The 23,014-nt window shown below is 48.0% G+C and overlaps 1 protein-coding gene, 1 non-coding gene and 1 pseudogene across 2 annotated transcripts; all 3 read left to right on the top strand.

Moving 5' to 3' along the window:
* Positions 1-66: 66 nt before the first annotated feature.
* On the top strand, positions 67-205 carry LOC136541063 (small nucleolar RNA Z247). The gene has a single exon (XR_010780168.1). It is a non-coding gene; the product is annotated as a small nucleolar RNA Z247 (small nucleolar RNA).
* A 4,986-nt stretch (positions 206-5,191) lies between these two features.
* Positions 5,192-7,371, top strand: LOC136537001 (uncharacterized). Its single transcript, XM_066529112.1, has 2 exons — positions 5,192-5,420; positions 6,617-7,371. The coding sequence occupies exons 1-2, from the start codon at positions 5,192-5,194 to the stop codon at positions 7,369-7,371; spliced, it is 984 nt and encodes a 327-aa protein (XP_066385209.1).
* Positions 7,372-8,003: 632 nt separating this feature from the next.
* Positions 8,004-12,460, top strand: LOC136537000 (S-norcoclaurine synthase 1-like; annotated as a pseudogene).
* Positions 12,461-23,014: the final 10,554 nt, after the last annotated feature.

The raw sequence follows: 23,014 nt of genomic DNA, 5'->3' as shown, positions 1-23,014 counted from the left end.
TCAACCGTGGCGGAGTACTTCACGAAGATGAAGGGTCTCGCCGACGAGATGGCATCGGCGGGACGCAAGCTGGAGGACGAGGAGCTCGTCTCCTACATCCTCACTGGACTCGACAGCGACTTCAACTCCGTCGTCTCGGCGGTCGCGGCAAGAGTTGAGCCGATCAGCGTACCGGAGCTCTACGCACAGCTCGTCAGCTTCAAGCAGCGCGTGGAGATGCAAGGCGGGGGAGCTCCATCCTCGGCCAACATGGTGATGAAGAACGGTCGTGGGGGCGGCAACGCCAACAACAGCCCTCGCAATGGCCGTGGTGGAGGCGGCCGAGGCGGTTTCGGTCGTGGCCACAAGGGAGGCTGTGGCGGCACCGGAGGTGGTCGCGGTGGCTTCCAATCTGGCGTGTTTTGCCAGTTGTGTGGCAAAGAGGGGCACACGGTGGTGCGCTGTTTCAAGAGGCTTGACAGCTCCTACACCGCCCCCAGCAGAAGACAGCGGCTTCAGCAACCTCCAACTACGGCGTGGCCACCAACTGGTATATGGATACCGGTGCCACTGATCACATCACAGGGGAGCTCGAGAAGCTAACCATTCGTGACAAGTACTCCGGCAACGAGCAAGTGCATGCGGCAAATGGAACAGGTATGGAGATTGGTTATGTTGGTCATAGCGTTTTGCATTCCCCACATACCCATATTCATCTTAATAATGTGCTCCATGTTCCACAAGCAAGTAAAAGTCTTATCTGTGTAAATCGTTTAGCTCGTGACAATAATGCTTTTCTGGAGTTTCATCCAAATCATTTTTCCATCAAGGAACAGGGGACCAAGAGGACTCTCCTGCAAGGCAGATGTGAAGGGGGCCTCTATCCCCTCAAGTCATCCTACAATAAGCAAGCGCTTGGTGCATCCAAGTTGTCGTCGTCATTATGGCATGCTAGGCTAGGACATGCATCTCCTGCTGTGGTGCAGCAAGTTCTGAGCCACCATAATCTTCCTTTTGTTAGAAACTCGAATAAAGCTGAAATTTGTAATGCTTGTCAGCGGGGCAAGAGCCACTAGCTACCTTATCCTAAGTCAACTAGTACTTCTACTAGTCCCATGGATTTAGTCTTCTCTAATGTGTGGGGGCCGGCACCTACGTCGGTCAGCAAAAACAGCTATTATTTAAGCTTTATCGATGATTATTCAAAGTTTACTTGGATCTATCTATTGCGCCATAAATCAGAAGTATTCTCTTGTTTTCGTGATTTTCAAAACCTTGTCGAGCGACAATTTGGTCGCAAGATCTTGAAGGTACAAACAGACTGGGGAGGTGAATATCAAACCTTGAATTCTTTTTTAGGCACATAGGCATAGAACATCTTATTTCGTGTCCCCATGCACATCAACAAAACGGCTCCGCTGAACGCAAGCACAGGCACATTGTTGAGATAGGACTCTCTCTACTTGCTCATGCTGCCATACCATTAAAATTTTGGGATGAAGCGTTTCTTACAACTGTATTTCTTATAAATCACCTTCCTTCAAAAGTCATCCACAGTGACACACCTTACGAGCGCCTCCATGGTCGCAAACCCGACTACTCCTTCCTTAGAGTCTTTGGTTGTGCCTGCTGGCCCAACCTTCGTACATACAACACCACAAAATTGCAATTCCGCTCTAAACGGTGTGTCTTCCTTGGCTAGAGCAATTCACACAAGGGGTTTAAGTGTTTAGATCTCTCTGTAGGACGTGTGTATATTTCTCATGACATTGTGTTTGATGAGAATGTGTTTCCTTTCTCTGAACTCCATCCCAACATCGGTGCACGGTTGCGAGCAGAAATATCTCTTCTTCCTGAATCCCTCCTTCGTTCCACCTCTTTTGGGGATGCAAAATTGCATGATCGACATGTTACTAACTCCGTGCCTAATACTGTGTCAAGTTCCCCTGGTTGTTAGTTGGATGCAGAACAAATCTAGCGGCAAACGGTGGAAAAATGGCGTTGCCCGCTCATCATCACATGTGTCTCGACGGCGGAGACCAAGCTACTGCGAGTGCGGGATCCGATGCTGATCCTATCGCCGAATCCATCTCGGGATCGCTGGCTGATTTGCGCACAGGCGTATCGGCACCACCGGTCGGATCTTCAGCAGGATCCTCTACGGCAGCATCCGGCATGCTACCTCTCATCTCTGCTCCGAGTCCGGCGCTAGCTGCAGTAAGATCGTCTGCGGCCACGGGTCCACCGACAGGTGCAGGACTGCAGCCGCAGTCTGCTGCCGCTGCTGGCAATCTGCTGCCGATGGAGATCCTCCCCTCTAGATCTTCTATGGTTGTGGATACTATTGCTCCTACTGTGCCACCTCGCCCGATCACACGCCTCTCTCAAGGGATCAGTCAGCCCAAGTAGTACACCGATGGCACGGTGCGATGGTGCATGATGGCAGCTACGTCTGAGGAACCCGCCACTGTTAGTGAAGCTCTCCAAGATGAAAATTGGAGTACAGCCATGGACAGTGAGTATCAAGCACTTTGTCGCAACAAGACTTGGCATTTGGTTCATCCACCACACGGCAAAAATATAATTGACTGCAAATGGGTCTATAAAGTGAAGCGATGAGCAGATGGATCCATTGATCGTTACAAGGCAAGACTTGTTGCTAAAGGTTACAAGCAGAGGTATGGAATTGATTATGAAGATACTTTTAGTCCCGTTGTCAAGACGGCAACCATACGTCTTTTTTTGTCCATAGCTGTTTCAAAGGGGTGGACTCTTAGGCAACTTGACGTTCAAAATGCATTTTTGCATGGAGTTCTTGAAGAGGAAGTATACATGCGTCAACCCCCTGGATATGTTGACAAGGATCGACCGAATTGGGTGTGTAAACTCGATAAAGCACTCTACGGTCTCAAACAAGCACCTCGCGCCTGGTATGCTTGGTTGTGTGGTAAGCTTGAAACTCTAGGATTTGTTCCATCCAAGGCAGATACATCTTTGTTTTACTATCAGAAAGGTCGGCATACTATCTTTGTTCTGGTTTATGTTGATGACATAATTGTGGCTAGCTCATCCAAAGATGCTACTGATGCTTTGCTCTGGGATTTGGAACGGGACTTTGCACTCAAGGATCTAGGTGATCTTCATTACTTCTTGGGCATCGAAGTCAAGAGATCAAGGGATGGTCTCCTATTGTCTCAACAGCGCTATGCTACTGATGTTGTCCAGAGAGCTGGTATGGGCAAGTGCAAACCGATCAATACTCCTCTTGCTACCTCTGAGAAGTTAAGTGCTACAGATGGTGTGAAGCTAGGCCCTGATGATGCTACCAGATTCAGGAGTGTAGTGGGGGCTTTGCAATACCTGACGATGACTAGACCTGACATCTCTTTCTCGGTGAACAAAGTGTGCCAGTTTTTGCATCAACCGACTATGGTGCACTAGAGCGCTATTAAGCGCATTCTGCGGTATGTCCAAGGGACTTTGAACCTGGGTCTTAAGGTTCGGCCTTCTCAGTCCATGATGGTGAGTGCTTTCAGTGATGCCGACTAGGCCGGATGCCCTGATGATCGATGTTCAACAGGCGGGTTTGTAGTTTTTCTTGGGTGCAATCTCATCTCATGGTGTGCCAAGAAGCAGCCCACCGTTTCTAGGTCTAGTACTGAAGCCGAATACAAAGCGTTAGCCAATGCCACTGTAGAGGTGATGTGGTTTCAGAAGTTACTTGATGAACTTGGGGTTCAACATCCTCGTGCAGCTCGGTTATGGTGTGATAATATTGGAGCTAAGTACTTATCTGCTAATCTAGTTTTTCAAGCTCGCACTAAACATATTGAGATTGATTTTCATTTCGTCCGAGAAAGGGTTGCTCAGAAACTCTTAGAGATCCATTTCATTAATTCTGCTGATCAGCTAGCTGATGGTTTTACAAAGCCTCTTGTTGCAGCTAAAGTAGAAGAGTTCAGGAACAATCTCAACCTAGTGGTCGGTTGAGATTGAGTAGGGGTGTTAAAATATATGTGTCTAGCTTCATTGTAACATGTTGTAATTCTCAGGTAGTTGAGGGCGCCGGTTGGTTGTGCATGTGAGCATGCATAGATAGCAAACTCTTTGTATAGTTTGTTGAAGTCTACCGTGATGTACTAGGCCACACAGGGGGCTTTTTCCTGCCTATATAACACGTAACCAAGAGCCTAGGAAGGGCATCTTGTTCCTTCATTTTTACATGTTAAAATATATGTGTCTAGGTTCATTGTAACACGTTGTAATTCTCAGGTTGTTGAGGGCGCCAGTTGGTTGTGCATGTGAGCATGCATAGATAGCAATCTCCGTGTATAGTTTGTTGAAGTCTACCGTGATGTACAAGGCCACACAGGGGGCTTTTTCCTACCTATATAACACATAACCAAGAGCCTAGAAAGGGCATCTTGTTCCTTCATTTTTACATGGTACCAGAGCCATCTAATCTAGGGACCCATGGCGCAAACACCAGCCACCACCGCTCTCTCCTTCCGTCTCCTTCCCATGGTGATGGAGAAGCTCACCAGAGGCAACTACGGCATGTGGCATGCTCAGGTGTCGTCGGCTCTCAAAGGGGCCCAACTCGCGGGGTTCATCAAGTCCACCGCGAAACTACCGCCGGAGTTCCTGGACACCGCCGGCAAGAACGACGACACGGTGGATGACAAGCAGGTCGACCCGCTGCCCAATCTAGAGTATGAGAAGTGGGTAGCCAAGGACAGTCAGGTGCTTAGCTACTTGTTTTCGTCTCTGTCCAAGGAAATCTTTTCCTAGGTGTCATCTGCATCTACCGCCGTGAAGCTCTAGGCTGCGATCCAGGCACTGCATGCCTCGCAGTCCCGAGTGCGTGTGATCGCCACGCGCATGGCGCTCGCCACGGCATCTAAAGGAGCGTCAACTGTGGCGGAGTACTTCATGAAGATGAAGGGTCTCGCCGACGAGATGGCATCGATAGGACGCAAGCTGGAGGACTAGGAGATCGTCTCCTACATCCTCACCGGACTCGACAATGACTTCAACTCCGTCGTCTCGGCGGTCGCGACAAGAGTCGAGCTGATCATCGTACTAGAGCTCTACGCACAGCTCGTCAGCTTCGAGCAGCACGTGGAGATGCAAGGCGGGGGAGCTCCATCCTCGGCCAACATGGTGATGAAGAACGGTCGCGGGGGCGGCAACGCCAACAACAGCCCTCGCAATGGCTGTGGTGGAGGCGGCCGAGGCGGTTTCGGTCGTGGCCACAAGGGAGGCCATGGCGGCACCGGAGGTGGTCGCGGCGGCTTCCAATCTGGCGTGTTTTGCCAGTTGTGTGGCAAAGAGGGGCACACGGTGGTGCGCTATTTCAAGAGGTTTGACAGCTCCTACACCGGGCCCCAGTAGAAGACAGCGGCTTCAGCAACCTCCAACTACGGCGTGGACACCAACTGGTATATGGATACCGGTGCCACTGATCACATCACCGGGGAGCTCGAGAAGCTAACCATTCGCGACAAGTACTCCGGCAACGAGCAAGTGCATGCGGCAAATGGAACAGGTATGGAGATTGGTTATGTTGGTCATAGCGTTTTGCATTCCCCACATACCCATATTCATCTTAATAATGTGCTCCATGTTCCACAAGCAAGTAAAAGTCTTATATGTGTAAATCGTTTAGCTCGTGACAATAATGCTTTTCTGGAGTTTCATCCAAATCATTTTTCCATCAAGGAACAGGGGACCAAGAGGACTCTCCTGCAAGGCAGATGTAAAGGGGGCCTCTATCCCCTCAAGTCATCCTACAATAAGCAAGCACTTGGTGCATCCAAGTTGTCATCGTCATTCTGGCAAGCTAGGCTAGGACATGCATCTCCTGCTGTGGTGCAGCAAGTTCTGAGCCGCCATAATCTTCCTTTTGTTAGAAACTCGAATATAGCTGAAATTTGTGATGCTTGTCAGCAGGGCAAGAGCCACCAGCTACCTTATCCTAAGTCAACTAGTATTTCTACTAGTCCCATGGATTTAGTCTTCTCTGATGTGTGGGGGCCGACACCTACGTCGGTCGGCAAAAACAGCTATTATGTAAGCTTTATCGATGATTATTCAAAGTTTACTTGGATCTATCTATTGCGCCATAAATCAGAAGTATTCTCTTGTTTTCGTAATTTTCAAAACCTTGTCGAGCGACAATTTGGTCGCAAGATCTTGAAGGTACAAACGGACTAAGGAGGTGAATATGAAACCTTGAATTCTTTTTTTAGGCGCATAGGCATAGAACATCTTATTTCGTGTCCCCATGCACATCAACAAAATGGCTCCGCTGAACGCAAGCACAGGCACATTGTTGAGATAGGACTCTCTCTACTTGCTCATGCTGCCATGCCATTAAAATTTTGGGATGAAGCGTTTCTTACAGCTGTATTTCTTATAAATCGCCTTCCTTCAAAAGTCATCCACAGTGACACACCATACGAGCGCCTCCATGGTCGCAAACCCGACTACTCCTTCCTTAGAGTCTTTGGTTGTGCTTGCTGGCCCAACCTTCGTCCACACAACACCACGAAATTGCAATTTCGCTCTAAACGGTGTGTCTTCCTTGGCTAGAGCAATTCACACAAGGGGTTTAAGTGTTTAGATCCCTCTGTAGGACGTGTGTATATTTCTCGTGACATTGTGTTTGATGAGAATGTGTTTCCTTTCTCTGAACTCCATCCCAACGCCGGTGCACGGTTGCGAGCGGAAATATCTCTTCTTCCTGAATCCCTCCTTCGTTCCACCTCTTTTGGGGATGCAAAATTGCATGATCGACATGTTACTAACTCCGTGCCTAATACTGTCTCAAGTTCCCCTGGTTGTCAGTTGGATGCAGGAACAAATCTGGCGTCAAACGGTGGAAAAATGGCGTTGCCCGCTCATCATCACATGTGTCTCGGCGGCGGAGACCAAGCTACTACGAGTGCGGGATCCGATGCTGATCCTGTCGCTGAATCCGTCTCGGGATCGCTGGCTGATTTGCGCGCAGGCGCATCGGCACCGCCGGTCGGGTCTTCAGCAGGATCGTCTGCGGCAGCATCCGGCACGCTGCCTCTCATCTCCGCTGCGAGTCCGCCGCTAGCTGCAGGAAGATCGTTTGCGGCCACGGGTCTGCCGACAGGTGCAGGACTGCAGCCGCAGTCTGCTGCCGCTGCTGGCAATCTGCTGCCGACGGAGATCCTCCCCTCTGGATGTTCTGTGGTTGTGGATACTGTTGCTCTTACTGTGCCACGTCGCCCGATCACACGCCTCTCTCAAGGGATCAGTCAGCCCAAGCAGTACACCGATGGCACGGTGCGATTGTGCATGATGGCAGCTACGTCTGAGGAACCCGCCACTGTTAGTGAAGCTCTCCAAGATGAAAATTAGAGTACAGCCATGGACAGTGAGTATCAAACACTTCGTCGCAACAAGACTTGGCATTTGGTTCATCCACCACACGTCAAAAATATAATTGACTGCAAATGGGTCTATAAAGTGAAGCGACGAAAAGATGGATCCATTGATCGTTACAAGGCAAGACTTGTTGCTAAAGGTTACAAGCAGAGGTATGAAATTGATTATGAAGATACTTTTAGTCCTGTTGTCAAGACGGCAACCATAAAGTCCAATCGCCTTCCGTGGTGTGTCAGTGTGTGTTAGGTTAGGTAGGCCGGCCGATTGAGCTCAGCAACTACTACCGCTAAACTCGCTGCTGCTACGAATTTGTAGGTGGACACGCAGAACTTTCTCCCTGGATTGGAGAGCTCTGTCGCTGGGTTAACAGTTATGATGCGGCCACTCAACTACGCCTTGGATCGAGCTTTCTCCAATGCTTGGGTTGGGCCCCAGCTGGAGTCCATGTGGCATGAGTGGTGTGTTAGGTAAGCTGACTGAACCCTGCAACAACCGCAGCAGCACTTGCATTGGGTGGAAACAGTTTATAAATCAGCACATCAATCATCGCAGTAGCCGAATTCGATCGGAGTCGGAGGTAGGTGCAGGAGAGCAGACGCACAGCAATGGAAGCTCCAAACTACGACGGTATTGTCAACAGGAATGAGATCACGGATGCCGCGGCTTCAGCGTTTGCCAACCCCGAGCAGATCCCGGAGAAGTATGTCCGAACCGAGGAGGTCCTTGACGGTGTCGTCGTCGGTGCGGACGAGAGCTACGAGCTGCCGGTCGTCGACATGGCCAGACTCCTCGACCCGGAGCTGTCGGCGTCGTAGATCGCCAAGCTTGGCGATGCCTGCAGAAACTGGGGTTTCTTTCAGGTCCGGTCGGATTTCTTCAATTCTAGCTGCTATCTGTTTTTATATAAAATTACATTACATTATTTCTCCCGTTTGCATGCATGCATGTCTAACCAGTCCTACGTAGGAGAGCTAGTTTCTTAATTTTACAATGCTTTTTTGTGTATGTGGTGGAGTAGCTGACAAACCATGGAGTTGATGAAGAAGTGGTGCAGCGAATGAAAGACAGTACCGTGCAGTTCTTCAGCCTGCCGCTGGAAAGCAAGGCCAAAGTGGCGGTCCGAGGAAACGGCTGTTGATGTCTGGCTGCCCTACTCAGGTAACAGGTAAGTAATTAGCTTATCAGTACACACGCTTATTCACTATGGCTAGAGGTAGAAGAAGAGATTAAAAACAACATACATACACACTTAGCACAAGCACCAGTGTTGGGCTCTGAGCTTACCAACACACACTCCTTAGCAGAGCTCTTCGCTCTTCGCCCCAACGGCTCCTTGTACTTCGCTGGCACAGCAGCGAGGATGGCTTCCAACGCTGATATGTTGTCTTCTTCGTTGTCCGTGCCCTTATCAATGGCATTCCAGAGCTGTCGGACTCTGAGCTTCACCTTCATGGTTGGTGCGAGTCAGCGGCGGCCAACTGGTGCCACTGACCTCCCGCACCGTGCGCACAACGACCTCTTGTCGTGGCTGGGCAGCCACTCAGCGTCGCTGCTGTCGCCCATCTCCAAATCGTCCGTCATCGCCAGCGGTTAGTCCGGCGACGGCGCTTGTATGGCTCTGATACCACTTGTTGATCTCTGGCTGCCCTACTCAGGTAAGCAACTAGCTTACCAGTACACACTCACTCACTATGGCTAGAGATAGAAGAAGAGATTGAGAACAGCGCACATACACACTCAGTACATAGTTGTTGGTCAACTACCTACTCTTGAGTATAAGAATACACCAACTACCTACTCTTAAGGTAAAGGGTATACCAGTGCCGACCCCGAGGGTAGGCCACGAGGTGCGACGGCCGGGGGCCCAAGCGGAGGAGGGGTCTAAGCCTAGGTATACAAACTCTCAGGTCATATAGTCCATTAGGCATTAGCAAACTAATAAGAAAAGAGACATAGAACTGGCTAGGCGGTCCAAAAAGACAACATTGATATTTCTTTCCTAGTTTCTTTTCCCCACGGCCCTCGGATAAAGAGGAGGCGAGGAGTAACGCTGCACACAACACACTCTGATCATGAGTTCAGGACGTGCGCCTTTCACGCGCGGAGCTGGCAAGCCACGCCGCCGCGAAGAGCTAGACTACCAGAGACACGGACACGGCGCACGAGGACGGCGACCAGGCAGGGCTCCACGACGACGACATCTTGATTCTTTGCTTCTTATGAATTGCGATCACCGATTAGTTGTTTAAGCCCAAGGTATTTTTTTCTTTTTTATTTTTAATCCAAATTAATTATTTGTATAGTATTCCAGACTTCTGCTACTTTGTACCCATATAGTTATATTTTTCTTCTAATTCACATGTTAGAATTTTATAATGTTACCTAAGAAATATTTGTCATGGGTGAGAAAAGAAAACGAATATATTATTTTTTTAATCTACATTATTCCTCGATAATTATTATACATCTACAAATATATTCCTTAATCTATATTGTTCCTCGATAATTATCAGACATGTTAAATTAAAAATATGTTATTGAATTTGCTTTCGTTTTGCAAGTAAAATTAGCGCATATATATTATAAGATTTTATACATGGTCAAGAGGAGCCGTTACGACGAGATCGTCGGAAGGCCCTTAAAATCCTAGGACCGGCACTGGGGTATACCAACTACTCCTAACAGTATAAAGCTTATCTTAGTCCACTTCCAAGACATGGCTAATGTAATAGCTACCAACTAATATAGTAGATGTGACCTATTGTAATACTGTTATAGCTATAAGAACTAGTCGGCAGGCCCGGCCCTGGGGCAGGGCGAGCGGGGCGGCCGCTCCAGGCCTTCGATGCCAAAGGGCCCCAGAAGCCGTGTGTTGGACGTAGTAGAGCTTTGAGCAGCAGCTAGCCAGCCAGTAGAACGCTGACGCTTTGCTCAAAAAAGTAGAACGTGCGATGGTGCAGTCTTAGAATCTTACACGCCGGCACATCCTACTCTCCAGATTTCTGAATCCAATGGCCATCCTGAATCGCTAATTCCTCCTATTGTGCTAAATGGATGATCAACTTTGCATAAATAATGAATGTTAAAGTTCAAGTGTTTATTATTAGATCGGTGATAATTTTGCATAAATAAATATTAAAAGGAATTTTAAGGTGATTTAATATGTACTCCCTCAGTTAGCCCTTGTTTAGTTCCACCCCAATATCCCAAAAAGTGCTACAGTACCTGTCACATCGAATGTTTGCGGCCCGTGCATAGAGCATTAAATGTAGATGAAAAAAAACTAATTACACAGTTTGGTGGGAAATTACAAGACGAACGTTTTGAGCACAATTAATCCATGTTTGAACACTATTTGCCAAATAAAAACGAATGTGCTACAGTAGCCCCAAATTCCAACTTCCTGGAACTAAACACAGCCTTACAATGTAAACTATACTTTCTCCGTCCCAAATTAAAAAAACTCGACCCTCATGGGTAAGACAGCCCCAAACATTGTGCTTTAGAAAAAGACCTTCTCACGTAGGTCGAGAAAACCTCAGAACCTCTGTCCCACTCATACACAGCAGCACCGTAGCTCCCGTGAGACTGGGCTGGCCTTAGACCTGTGTTTTGGCGTGGGGCAGACAAAGGGATTTTTTTCAACGCGCAAATAAATTGCGCCTCCTCCGGCCAACAAATCCGCCCCCCAGGGGGTTCGAACCCTGAGCGGTGAGGTGCAAAGCGCACAACCAAACCAACTGGTCCAGCGTTCGCTTGCCTCCGTCTCAAATTATAAGATGTTTTCTAAACATACCATATATCTAGGTACATAGCAAAGGCTATGAATCTAGAAAACAAAAATTTCTTATAATTTGAAACAGAAGCAGTAAATCGTTTTACTTTTGTCCTGAATTAAACATGTCTATTTATATGCAACATCAAACAAGATTTCGAATGATACTGAGTACAAATAAATTATTTCATAAAATATTGCTTATATATTTCAAGTGTTTGTTTGTAACATTTAATATATAATTATATAATATTATTTATTATTAAGATGACTGTATTAGGGGGCCCTGATTGCGTGTGCCGCTCCAGGCCCTATAAAACACAGGACCGGCACTGCTAGTCGGCAGAGCCGATCAGTCCCCAACTTCCAACAGGGAGTGATCGGCCGAGCCGACCAGTCTCAGAATGGAGAGGGACAGATTATGTCTAACAACGGCTTCGAAGGATTTGGGCACCACTACAGCAGAGCGTCCAGTGGCACTGGGCAGAGAGCATGATCCTCGTCACGCAGCGCCACCCCAGGACAGGAACATGGAAATGTGGCCTACAAATCCACCCACGTTCAGGTCTGTCTTTCACGTTCATCGATAGATGATCTTCACATGCCTGGGCCGAACTCAGTTTTGTCTACTATTAGGGACGCGCTTGAGGTTTACTCGGTGGAGATGATCGACCTCGCAATGAGGCTCCTGGGTTCCATGGCGGCCGACCTTGGGGTGGAGCAGGAGGCGCTCCTGGACGCCTTCACGGGGAAGCGGCAAAGCATGGCGATCCACTACTACCCTCCGTGCCACCACCGGGAGAAGGTGATGGGCATCACGCCGCACACGGACGGCCTGGGCCTGACGCTGCTGCTGCACGTGGACGACACGCCGGGCCAGCAGATCCGGAAGGACGGCAGGTGGTTCCCGGTGCGCCCGCTGCCGGGCGCCTTCGTCGTCAACGTCGCCGACATCCTGGACGTCCTCACCAACGGCGCCTACGACAGCGTCGAGCACAGGGTGCTCCCGGACGCCAGAGAGGGGCCGGACTACCGTGGTGATATTCAAGGAGGCGTCCGTCGGGGGCCTTGGTGGCGCCGTTGCCGGGGCTCCTCGAGGAGGAGGGCACCCACGCGCGGTACAGATCCATTGAGATAGAGGAGTACATCAGGGAACTTCAATGCGCTGGAGCAAGGGACACGGTTCATCGAGAGCCTCAGGATATAGTAGAGTCGTCATCTGCATCTGGCACGCAATATACGTATACCGCGTCAAAACAGATGTACTAGTTGCTCCTTCCGTCCAAAAATAATTGCTCAACTTATATTTCAAAAAGCCAATCAATCTCAAAAACTTGACCAAACATATCTATATCTTCTATATATATCTAATCGGCATGGCTAGCGCTCGGATGTCCAGCGAACGCCCACGCAGCTCGCCCCCATCCGTTTTTCGCCCTGCCCCTGTCCGCCTTCGCTCTGCCCTACGCGCGCACTCTACCCCCATCTCTGTGCCCGCCGGTCCTTCCCCTGACCCCCTCCTCTCTCTCTCTCCACACGGTAGCACTCGAGAGCCGAGATGAGCGACCGAGGACGAGCACGCCCCTAGCGCGTCTAGACCGCAGCACCCCCATCTGCCAGCACCCGGCCCAACAACATAAAAAACTTGTAACATGAAAAAAACACTTGAATGCAAGACGCTTGAAACATTTGAAACATGCACTTGCAACATGTGTGTGAAACACATGAAACATTTAAATAAAACACTTGCAACATGAAACCACTTACTGCAACATAAGACTGAAACAGTTGAAACATTTGGAATATATTGTTGCAACATATGTGTGAAACATGTGGAACATCCAGATAAAAAACGATTGCAACATACGTCTGAAAACAGATGAAATATTTTGAACAAATGCTTGCAACATGCGTCTCAAACACTTGCAACATATACAACATGTGCAACATCCCCCGATCTATTTTTGCAATATCGAGATAAAACAATTGCAATATACATTTGAAACATCTGAAATACTTGAAACATACATATGCAATATAGGGACAGAAAGGCTGGGGCCGATTGATTCCGGCCGTATGGGTGGGAGCTGGCTGCGAGCTGCGGCACGCGAGCACCACCAGCACCAGCTGCGCTCGTGGGTGCCCTTGGCTCGACAGGGGAAGATGTGAGGCGCCACGCCATGTGTGCCCCAGCGGCCATGGCGGGGTCAACGGGGCGCGAGATGGCGACGGGGGACGGACGGACGACGAGGGAGCAAGGGCACAGGTGACTGGGATGGGGCGCGGGGCGGGAAGGGACATGGCAAGGCGAAGTGGGGCGGGTGGATGTGCGCCCGGCGATCACACCGAGACGGGCGGATGAGTGGATGAGGATAAGCCGCATCCGGATGGGACGGACGCCCGTGTGCAAGCATTATTGATATCTAATTATTTTAAAGAGTCAACATTTATTGATATCTAATAATATTAAAGAGCCAACATTTCTTCCTCCAACGTCTTGCACTTTAGTCCATCAACCCATCTGCTCACTCACGTACATTGGGCACGACATATTCCTCGCTATCATATTATTCTCATTTTGATTTCGGGCCGCAAAACCTTTATTGACGCCATACCACTCATATCATGGGCTGACCGCTCAAGCTCGTTCATGTTACGACGGTCGTGCAGATAGAGGTGGGCATAATTAACCAAAACATTGAAAAAAATGAAAGAACCGTAACTGAAACTGAATAATTAATTTTGAAAAATCGGTTCTTTGTTCGATTCTAGAGAGCGGCTCCTACTCTCGGTTGACCGAAAGAATCGAATTACATGAATTACATTTCACTTATTTGAATTTTGTTAGACTATATTTGATTTGTGTGTAATATCTTGTATTTGAATTACTACACATTTGTGCTACTATGTTGATATTGTTCTCTTATCTGTATATATAGTATTAATTTTTTCGAGAGCGTGTCCGTTGACACGTGTTTCGTTAAGAAGAAAGTTTGAAAGTTACATACCGCGAGCACAGGTGCGTTCACGCGAGAAGCGTTTACGCCTGTGCCACAACACGACGCAGCATGGCTTCCTAGCTACTTAGCTTTCCTTGTGACTATATGATGACTAATTTTGCGACAGGAAGTTTGTCCCTAGGCCGTGAAGGTGCTAAACAGCGCGGCAAGCTCGCTATGACATCACTACCGGATTCAGCTTCTTTATCGAGTGTCTGGCCGATATACACTCGGCAAATCCTTTGCCGAGTGTTACACTCGGCAAAGGGCGTTCGGTAATCAGTTTATCGGTAAAGACCTCTTTGCCGAGTGCACTTTATCGGGTACTCGGCAAAGCCTTTGCCGAGTGCTAATCTGACACTTGACAAAGAAAAGTCGCCGTGACGGCGAGCGCCACCGTGACGGCGGCTTTGCCGAGTGTCAAGGTCAAGCACTCGGCAAAGGTCGCCGCTTTGCCGAGCGCCGTTGACTCAGACACTCGGCAAAGGTGGCAACTGTGCCAAGTGCCACCGGCAAGACACTCGGCAAAGGTAGCCTATTTGCCGAGTGTCTTATCAAGCCACTCGGTAAACAAGCGACCTTTGCCGAGTGCCTGGCCCATGGCACTCGGCAAATCTGTGATGTTTGCCGAGTGCAATGGCCTTTGCACTCGGCAAAGCATGTTCCCAGGTAGTCACTTTGCCGAGTGTCATGGCCATTGCACTCGGCAAAGTGACTGAAAACAACATTTTTATTTATTTTTTTACATCCCATCCAAACAAACAGAAGATATATATAACAAACATCACCAACATCACATATATATCATTAACAACACATATATATCACCAACACCACATATATATCACAAATGTCACATGTCTCACAATATATCACAAATAAGTTCACAAGTAATCCAAGTGCTCCATCATCTACAACCAGAATTGCAAATAGAAGTACCATTAACAACCACAAGTATCATCACCAAGATGGCCAATGAGACTAATTTGGTGAAGGATTCGCTGAAGCATGAGGATCGTTCGATGCCGCCGATTGATTCTGCACAAAGGAGAAGAGATTGCATGTGTGAGACAAGATAAATATATACCATACATGAATAAAACTTTCATACTCCACTAGGTTTGACCATAAGCATGCACATACAAACTAAAACATTTATACTCATAGGAGTAGAATAGTGAGGAGGTGGAGGTGGAGGTGGAGCGAATAGCGAAGGTGGTGGAACTACACCCGTAGCAGCGCCAAGACTTTGCATGTACTGAAGAATCTCCGTCATCCTCCACTGCTCGGCCTCCCACTTAGCCTCCACCCTCTCCATCTTCGTCTGCATCTGCTCCTGTATCCTCCTCTCTTGTTCCAGCTAGGCCTACAATATATTCACCCCAATGTTACAATAATGCAAAGGAAATATATGAAAAAAACCAATGAACGACGAATAAACCACGAATAACCTCAAGTGCCTCCACCTGGTGGTGTGAAGTGTCCTACCGAGGTCGTATGGCCGGGCTCGTGCTCGTGCTGCTTGCTTGAATCTAGGAGAGACTGGGAGTAGCGGCCGAGTCGATTGCGCTGTCGCCAATCCAGTACTGCCCATGCTTCTTGCCTCCTCCCACCCTCATGACGACTTCTCCATTAAGGTCCTCGGTGCTCGGATCGTACTCTGGCCCATGGACCTCCCTTGCCATCGATGCGTACTCACTGAGGCAGTTGTGGACGGTCGCATTGCTGTACGCCTCGGGCCCGTCCTCCGGGTTGTAGTCGACGTCGGACATCGCCTTGCCCTTGTGGGCCATAGCAAATGCCTTGAAGATGGAGCAAGGCTGGCCACCATGCGACGTCGACTGTGAGAAAAACTGCAAGATGATTAGAAATCAAGCAGAATTGAGCGTTAGAATAAATAAATGAATTCGTGTACCCATGTTTCTACGTATCCACTGAGGTTACGGCTGCCTTGATGGTGTGCTACACCTAGCATCATCAAATGCCGCTCCCAGCACAAGTTGTGCGTCTCCTCCCACTCGATTGAGCACCACTTGTCCACCATCTGTACTCAGCACTAGGGATGCGCGGCACACCAATAAGGAATCATCTACAGGCCATCAAGTACATGACATATCAGAAGATGAAATTAAGCCTACTTAATCTCAAAAGGAATCAGTATTAATGTTCTGTATCTACCTGCAGGTATTGGTCCCAGGTCAGCGTCATGGTTCTTGCGTCCCTTTTGGTGACCTTCGTTCCAAGGACGGTCCCGTGGTAAGTTACGGTGGACTGGATGCGTGCCTTGTAATGCATGTCCACGAGAGTTTTTTGCAGCATTTGGTAGCCACCGCATCCGCCCTGGCCTCATGTTCGTCCTGGCATCTAATGAAATCCTGCATACAAACACGATGTATCCATTCATTATTTCAAGAATGTCCAATGAATGCGATGTATTGAGCAATGTAGTGCGAGGAAGACTTACCCACAGCTCTTGCTTCACCCGCTCCGCCTTGTTGTTGAATACCCTATAGGCCCAATCTGCAGCATCGGGGGGTGGCGGCGTACTGGTCAAACGAGTAGGCTGGCCCCATCACTCCAGCGTACTCAACCAGGCCAGGGAAGTGCTCCTTGCACAGAAGACCGAGGATGCCATTGACTTGGCATGTGTGAGAACCTCCACTCGCCACAATCGTCTAGTTCCTGCCCAAGTGATTAAGAAAAATTATTAGTTTCTATTTTAATTTTCAACATATCATATAAAGTAGTGATAACATCTAAAGTTACTTACTTTTCCCCCTCGGGTCAAATCAGCGGGCGTCTCTCACGAGGTATCGGTCGCTGAGGGAGGCTCGCGAGACCTCACAAGTAGATGCTCGACGAACTAGAGGAAGCGGAACCCCTGCTGTCGCCTCCTCCTCGTCGTCCTCCTACGCGTCCTCCTGCGCCTCCTCGACGTCCTCTTGGGGCACCTGCTCCTCCTCCTCACGCGATGGGGTGGCAGGCGACGGCTCCCTCCTACAGCTGCTCCTCCTCCTACTCTCCCCTAGTGCAGCGGTCCTTGTCCTTTGGTACAAGGATGCTAGCTTCCTCATCACACCACCCACCATATTTATTCAATCACCTGCAATTAAAAAGAGTAAACCAATAAGCACAGATAAACAAGAAGTACTTAGAAAGAGATGCAAAATAAACAAAACATAATTACAAAATAATATAGTATTACATGTATTAGAAATAATCATCATGATCGGGATTAGCTGGATTATAAGTCTCATCATCACTATCAATCATGTCGAAATAATCAACACTATCCGAATGAGCAATGTTGCCATTGTCATTGTCCAATTGTAATCGCTCAAGCATTTGTAAGTCCTTCACATTTTGCACATCATCTCCAGCGTCCTCTTCAATAACCGTTTCATTGTCTACTTCCATTCCGATCGCTTCGGTTATGTTTATCTCAAACCTCCCTTCTAGTCCCTCTTCTTGAAAGAACTCTCCGTCATATGTGTTTGGGTCTAAGTTGTTTGGGACAGGCACTTTACCATGTGACGATACCCTGTGCACAATATCCCAACCCTTAAGATGCCTTTTGGTTTGACACGCATATGGGAGATAATAAACTTGCGTGGCCTGTTGGGCCACAATATAGACATCGTCTCCTGGTAAGACAGAATCCTATCAAATTTCGACTAGCCCAAGATTAGAATATGTCCGTCTCGTTACTTTAGGATCAAACCAGTGGCATTTGAATATGATAGGATTAAAAGGTTTGGAACCATGAAACTTGAGTTCGTATATTTCTTCAATTCTTCCATAATACTCGACCTCATCAACGTCAGGCGTAAAAACTTTAGAACTTGTGGTTCTTCGATTGGATCGACTCTGCTCGTAGCTTGTTGTGCGAAAGCGATATCCATTCACGTCATAACCGGAAAATGACCTACCCCCCATTCGTGCCTCATACGGGAGGTGCAAAATCAAATGTTGCATCGGATTGAAGAAGCCAGGTGAAAAGATTTTCTCCAACTTATAGAGCAACACAGGTGCCATTCTTTCCAAGTCAGCAATCACGGTCCGAGATAACTCCTTGGCACAAAGCTGGCGAAAGAAATAGCTCAACTCTGCCAGCACTAGCCAGACATGCATAGGGACATAGCCTCGAACCATCGCCGAAAGAAGCCGTTCAATCCATATGTGGTAGTCATGACTCTTCATCCCTAAGACTCGCATAGTAGATAAGTTCACTCCCCTCCTCAGATTAGCTGCATACCCATCAAGGAACATTAATGTCTGGATCCATTCTAGTACTTCCCTCCTTTGGGGCTTGCTCAAGACAAAATCAGCCTTAGGCCTTCTCCATGTCTTGCCGCGACTAGGAGGCTTCATATGTTGGTTTGGTCTATTGCATAACGTTGCCAGATCCACTCTAGCCTTAACGTTGTCCTTTGACTTATTAGGAATGTCCATGATTGTTGCCCAAAGTGCCTCAATGACATTCTTTTTAGTGTGCATTACATCAATGTTGTGTGGAAGGAGAAGGTCATCAAAATAGGGGAGCCGAGTCAAGCTTGACTTATGAGTCCACATATGTTGCTCACCATATCCCACAAAACCACCTTCTGGATTGACCACGAGACCATCTATCTATTCATGAACCGCGACACGAATCATTATCGGTGGTGTAGGGTCTGTCACTATGACACCTTTCGTAAAGTTCTTGATGTCTCGTCTGAATGCTTGATCAAGAGGGAGGAATTGCCGATGTTTGTCGAACGATGAATACTTGCCACCCTTCTGCAACCAAATGAACCTTAGACCTTCCTTGCATACTGGGCATGGGAACTTCCCGTGAACACACCAAGCGCAGAATATCCCATACGCCTGTAAGTCATGCAGGGAGTAGTGGTACCAAACATGCATTTTGAAGTTTTTCTTTGTAGCTCGATCGTATGTCCATACCCCTTCCTCCCAAGCATGGACCAATTCATCAATCACAGGCTTCATGAACACACCCATATTATTCCCTGGGTATCCAGGAATTATCAATGACAAGAATACGTTCTATCGTTGAAAGCATATGCTAGGGGGAAGATTGAGGGGATAACAAACACGGGCCAACATGTGTATGGGGCAGCCATCATTCCATAAGGATTGAACCCATCTGTTGCCAGCGCAACACATACATTACGAGCCTCTTTAGCTTTCTCATGATGAATGCCGTCAAAGTGGGTCCATGCTTCACCATCGGATGCATGTACCATCCTGTCAGGATTGTATCGTTTGCCATTTTTGTGCCATGTCATCTGTTTCGTGGATTCCACGGTCATGTATAGCCATTGGATCCTCGGTATGAATGGAAGGTGCCGTAGGATTGTCACGGGAATGTCAAGCTGCCTCTTCTGGCCATTACCAAAATCTATGTCCAGGAACATAGAGGATTTACACTTTGGATAGTACTTTGCTTCCACGTATTCTTTCCTAAATAGGACGCACCCCTTCGAGCAAGCATGTATCTGCTCATACGGCATCTTAAGTGCACAAAGGAGTTTCTGTGACTCGTGCATGCTCGTTGGCAGAAGGTGACCCTTCGGAAGCAGGCTGCCAATAACTATCAACATACCATTAAAGGCGTCTTGACTCAGGCTATACTGGGACTTTAACGCCATTATGTGTCCAATGGCATCCAGTTGAGAAACATTTGTCTGACCGTGAAGGGGTTTCTGTGCTACGACAAACATGTCGTAGAACGCCTTTGCGGTTGCCTCTGGCTCGTCCTCCGTACGTCCTTCAGCGAACTGTGCCTCGTGATAGTCATTTAACATGTCTGCTACCCCCGCATTAGCATCATAATCCTCGACACGTGGTCTCACCACCTCCTCTCTCATACGATCGGCTTCACCATTGTAGACCCACCGGATATAGTCTGTCGTAAATCCATTCTTCCAAAGATGTTCTCCCATGACCTTCTTCATTTGTCTTTTCATATTTGCACATTTGCAGTAGGGATAGCAAATTTTACCCGCTCCTTTAGCAGCCACGCCAAATGCCCGTTTCAAGAAAGCATCGGTCTTGTCGATCCATTCATTGATGACCTGACCCTGACTTGTGCGGCCCGTGTACATCCACTCACGGTCCTCCATCCTCTAACATATATAGCGGTGAGTAATATAAACATCAATTGCATCTACACGACGTTCCTACTATCTAATAGGTGAGGATAGGTCCTAATCCCACGCGAGGATCCATAGATGAGGTTAGTTTCCATGCTCTACTCCTATCCGAGACAGAATTTCGGCAGCACCTCCTCGCTGTTCTCCAAATACACATCCTGCCAGGGAGAGTGTGTATCCAGAGAACAACAGGGAGATGATGCTGAAACTCTGTCTTAGATCGGAGCAGACCATGGAAACTAACCCCACCTATGCATCCGCAGGCCGTCCAAAAAATGTGGGCAATTTGAAACAGATACGGTTTTAGATATAGAAATATCTGCATATTTCCAACCATATCTCTTTCGAACGGGAGACGCCTAACTGGGTTACGTGATCTACGACCATGATACGGAAAGAGAGGTTATACCTAGGGTGGCGGTGGAGTCAGGCTAGCGAGGCCATGGCTGGTCAATGCAGTGGCGAGGCGACGCGGTGCAGGCAGACCCGCAGCGGCGAGGAAGGCGATCGGGGTCACCGAGGTACTCCGGCTCCACTCCGACGGGCTCTTCTCTGCAAAAAAAGAAACATAAAACTGTCAATACAAAATTTCGACAGCACCTCCCCTGCACGGTGAGGTTTCCAAAACCTGCAAGAAAACCAACGGCACGATGGCCGACATGCACATATATATGAACGGCACGATGGCTGACATGCACAAGATTATATCCAACCACATATATATAACAATGTCACAACCACTCCTACGACTACAACCACAGCTACTCTACCACTACTACTACCGCAACTACTAGTAATACTATGACGACAACGATGGTAGGGCATACCTAGTGGGCGTCGTAGGGCGGCGGTGGTGAAGGGGCCAGGGCGCCGGTGGACAAGGCGACGGCTGGGGAAGCGCCAGGGATGTGGCAACGGCGACCGGGGCGCCTCCTCCTCCTCCTCCTTCTTCTTCCTCCTTCCTCCTTCTTCCTCCTCCTCCTTCTCTTCCTCCTTCTTCCTCCTCTCCTCCTCCTCCTTCGGCGGCGTGACGCGGGGGGGGGGGGGGGGGGGGCGGTGCTGGCCTGCGTGATTGTGTGCGTGTGTGCGGTGTGTGTGGGATGGCTAGGCCGGCGGGGTTAAATCCCCCCTTTGCCGAGTGCCCCCGATCTGGCACTCGGGAAACTATTTTTTTTTAATTTTTTAAATTCTTTGTTGTGTGCCACCCGGCCTGGCACTCGGCAAAGAGGGGTTTTTTTAATTTTTTTTTAAAAATTCTTTGTCGAGTGCCATATGTCCTGGCACTCGGCAAAGAGGCTCCTCTGCCGAGCGCCAAACGCAGACACTCGGCAAACCGTTTTTATTTTTTTTTTCCTACCCCCAAACTTTTTCTATAGTCCTCATATAATACTTGGTACTCCATGTTCTAATGTGGCATATTTCTCGGACTTTTTCTATATTTCTTTAATTTATTTCATTTAATTGAATTTTCTTGGATAATTCAAATTATGACTGCTAGTCATTCGAATAATGAAAAAAATGAATGGGAAAATGATATTTATGTTATTTAGTATAATGTGAGGCCATATCCAGGAACAAACCACCAATTTTGAACATCTTGTTCACGAAACATGACCACGAACTTGCGGTCGGGTTGTTTTTAAATTCTATAAAAAGCAAACGAAGACCAAAAATCTTGAAACTTGTCGAGATGTCATGATATCATATGTGGAGGCTGTGATAAAAAAAATTGAGAAGGTTTTGCGCAAGTTTGTCACGTACGATGCTTACCACCTCGTCGGCCTCTTCACGAAATCATGAAACTTCTTCGGAGATTCTTCGGTTTGCAAGCATCGTACGTGACAACTTGCGCGAAACCTTCTCAAAATTTTATCACAGCCTCCACATATGATATCATGACATCTTGACAAGTTTTATGATTTTTGGACTTCGTTTGTTTTTTTATAGAATTTAAAAACAACTCGACCGCAAGTTCGTGGTCATGTTTCGTGAACAAGATGTTCGAAATTGATGGTCTGTTCCTGGATACGGCCTCACATTATACTAAATAACATGAATATCATTTTTCCATTCATTTTTTTCATTATTCGAATGACTAGCAGTTATAATTTGAATTATCCAAGAAAATTCAATTAAATGAAATAAATTAAAGAAATATAGAAAAAGTCCGAGAAATGTGCCACATTGGAACATGGAGTACCACGTATTGTATGAGGACTGCAGAAAAAGTTTGGAGGTCAAAAGTAAAAAAAAAATGGTTTGTCGAGTGTCAAAAATGACACTCGGTAAATCACCACTTTGCCGAGTGTCAGGATAAGACACTTGGCAAAAGGTTAACGGCGTCAGCCGGCCGTTAACGGCGGCGGCCCTTTGCTGAGTGTTCTGGTTTGCCGAGTGCCTGACACTCGGCAAACCTGGTCTTTGCCGAGTGTTATTGTTTGTCGAGTGCTCGGCACTCGGCAAACCACCTCTTTGCCGAGTGCCAGTTGTTTGCCGAGTGCTTTCTCTCTGGCACTCGGCAAATAGTCTATTTGCCGAGCGCCCGATAAAAAGCACTCGGCAAAGTCTGGGACACTCGGCAAAGAAGCCGTCTCCGGTAGTGCATGGAGCTACCCACATGTTGCCCCCCCCCCCCCCCTCAACCACGTTGCTGAAGACCAGCGCTGGCTGTCGCACTACACCTTTGA

The sequence above is a fragment of the Miscanthus floridulus genome, chromosome 2 (assembly GCF_019320115.1).
Source record: "Miscanthus floridulus cultivar M001 chromosome 2, ASM1932011v1, whole genome shotgun sequence".
Taxonomy (NCBI): Eukaryota; Viridiplantae; Streptophyta; class Magnoliopsida; order Poales; family Poaceae; genus Miscanthus; species Miscanthus floridulus.
Note: the sequence above shows the minus strand (reverse complement) of the source record. Positions and strands in the feature narration are given on the sequence as shown.

Bases quoted from the DNA above. Each gene is read 5' to 3' on its own strand.
- LOC136537001 (XM_066529112.1), top strand. From the start codon at position 5,192: ATGGCTGTGGTGGAGGCGGCCGAGGCGGTTTCGGTCGTGGCCACAAGG. The intron at 5,421-6,616 runs GTATATGGATAC...ATCCCTCTGTAG, and splicing joins TACGGCGTGGACACCAACTG to GACGTGTGTATATTTCTCGT.